Source organism: Mandrillus leucophaeus, unplaced genomic scaffold (assembly GCF_000951045.1).
Source record: "Mandrillus leucophaeus isolate KB7577 unplaced genomic scaffold, Mleu.le_1.0 Scaffold41, whole genome shotgun sequence".
Classification (NCBI taxonomy): domain Eukaryota; kingdom Metazoa; phylum Chordata; class Mammalia; order Primates; family Cercopithecidae; genus Mandrillus; species Mandrillus leucophaeus.
In genome coordinates, this window is record NW_012104365.1 from 4,178,549 (window position 1) to 4,180,849 (window position 2,301).

A 2,301-nucleotide genomic window follows, 5' to 3' on the forward strand; every position below is an offset into this window, starting at 1 on the left:
AAAAAAAAAAAAAAAAAAAAAAAGACATTTAAGTGATATTATACACTGTAAACAACTGTATTAAGTAGTTTAGATAGTAATTCAGTCCCTGGTCAACCCCTAAGATTCTCGAGCTCCTGTCCCCTGCACTGACACATGTGCAAGGCATGAAGTAACATCTGCTGAATGAGGACAAGCGAACCACGGGAAACACAGGGGAAAGCCTCCCAGGGCCCTGGGGGGTCTTGGGGCTCCTGCCTGGCTGTCCAGCTGCTGTGCATCCTGCCCAAGGCTTGTGCTTTGCTGCTCCAGCACCTCCAGCTGCTGTGCCGTCTCGTGGCGGGGGCCCAGGGGGCTCCGGAGCTGGCTCTGTGGAGAGTGGAAGGTGAGGGCATACACTGGCCCGGGTTGGGGAAGGAAGGCCGGGACGCTCAGTACCTGCAGGTCAGTGATGGAGGCGTTCAGCCTGTGCAGACGGGCCCAGGCCACAGAGCTGGCATTGATGCCACGCAGTTGCTCATGGATGGCGGGGAGGAGGGTGCCGGCCCGTTCCAGGTCGTCCAGGAGCAGGACCACACAGTGGTCACACACTGCAGGCAATGTGGGTTCACAGGTCAGTGTCATGGGGTCAGGTCAGGGGAGAATGATCAGCTGGGGCCCTGGGGTCATCCGGGTGGGGAGGGCTCAGCCAGAGGGTCATGAGGTCAGCTTAGGGACACAGGACCCGTGGGGAGGTCCCAGGGTTCTGGCAGAGTCATGGGGTCAGGTAGGAGTCTGATAGGGGTGAAGGGCATGGGGTCACCCAGGGAGAAGGTAGGACCAGCACAAGGGGTTGGGGCCGGCACCAGGGTCATGGGGGAAGCCGGAGGAATGGGTCAGGGTGGGGTCATGAGGTCATCATGGGGTTGGCACAGGCGACTGGGCTGGGATGAAAATGACAAGGTTAGTGGAGGTCAAAGGACAGCATGGGGCTTCCTGAAAGGTCATTACAGGAGTTAGATCAGCAGGGAACTGAGTGGGTACCAGGAATCCACAAAAGGATAGGGAGAATATACAGTGGGGTGGGGGTGAGGCGGTGGGGCCAGTGGAGGGGTGGGGCCAGAGGGTGAGGCGGGGCCAGTGGAGGGGTGGGGTCAGTGGGGGAGGCAGGGCCAGCAGATGGGGTGGGGCCAGGGCACACAGGAAGGCTAAGGACAGTAGAGGGGTACAGCCAGCATTGGAGCCACAGCACTCCTCAGCATGGAGTTGGACAGGCATGGGTCTCTTGGGAAATGGAAGGCAGCTGGGACCACTCTGGGAGGTTGAAGTTAACACAGGGGTCACCAGGCAGTGTAGGACTTGGATTCCCACTCCACCCAGGTGTGGGGAAGTGGGGTGTTGAGGACGCACCTTCACAGTGGACGCTGTGGTCCCCAGGCCCACCTGGAACAGGCACCTGATGCTGCTGGCTGCAGGTGTCACAGCGCTCCCCACTGAGCCCTGGGGGGCAGGTGCAGCGGCCCGTGTGAGGGTCACAGCGGCCCCCAGGGCACTGGCAGCCTGTGGTGGGGGGCTTGGGTGAGCATGGCCGACCTGGGACCTTGAGGCGTCCCCCATTCAGAAGTCCCCATCCACCCTCCTGTGACCTGCCAGCACTCACGCCTGCAGCCCTGCTCAGGGAGCCCCCAGTAGCCAGGGGCACACTCGCGGCATTGGGGTCCCATGGTCCCTGGTCGGCAGTGGCACTGTCCGCTCTGGGGGTGGCACTCGGAGCCCTCGGCGGCCGGTCCACAAGCACACGGGCGGCAGCCCCCGCAGCCTTCGAAGCCAAAATGTCCCTCCTGTGGCACAGGCTGTAGTCACTGCCCTGCCCAGCCCTCAAGACTGTCCCAGACCAACCAGGAGGCCAGGGGTCCTGCCCATCTGGCCCTGCCCCCTGAGGCTCCGCCCATCAAACACCGCCCCTCAGCCCCACCTATCAGCCTCTCCCCAGGCCCCAACTCCAGTCCCCAGGCCCCACCCACCCAGCCCTGCTTACCGCACAGCCTCACCTGACAACGGTCACAGCGCCGCCCAGTCACACCCGCCTTGCACAGGCATTGCCCGCTATGGGGGTTGCAGGCCTCTGTCCCACATGGGGCACAGTCGCACCCTGCAGAAGGGGTCCATGACTGCAGCCCTGGGCCCTCTCACCCCCTAGGTAGCCCCTATGCCCCCCACTAAGCCCTCACTTCACTGCCTCCTGCTCTGCCGGTTCCAGGCCGCCGGACCACCCAGCTACCCACTCCTGTCCCAGCCTGGCCCCAGCTGCCTCCGCTGGGCCCGAGGGACCTGCAGACTCCC

At 63.0% G+C, this 2,301-nt stretch overlaps 1 protein-coding gene across 1 annotated transcript in view; it reads right to left on the reverse strand.

The window, feature by feature from the left end:
- The window catches only part of LAMA5 (laminin, alpha 5), a 110,528-nt gene that overhangs the window by 11,996 nt on the left and 96,231 nt on the right, over positions 1 to 2,301 (reverse strand). Inside the window, 2 exon segments of the mRNA XM_011992423.1 lie at positions 232 to 348; positions 418 to 569. Of these exon segments, the coding sequence (XP_011847813.1) occupies positions 232 to 348; positions 418 to 569 (269 nt within the window).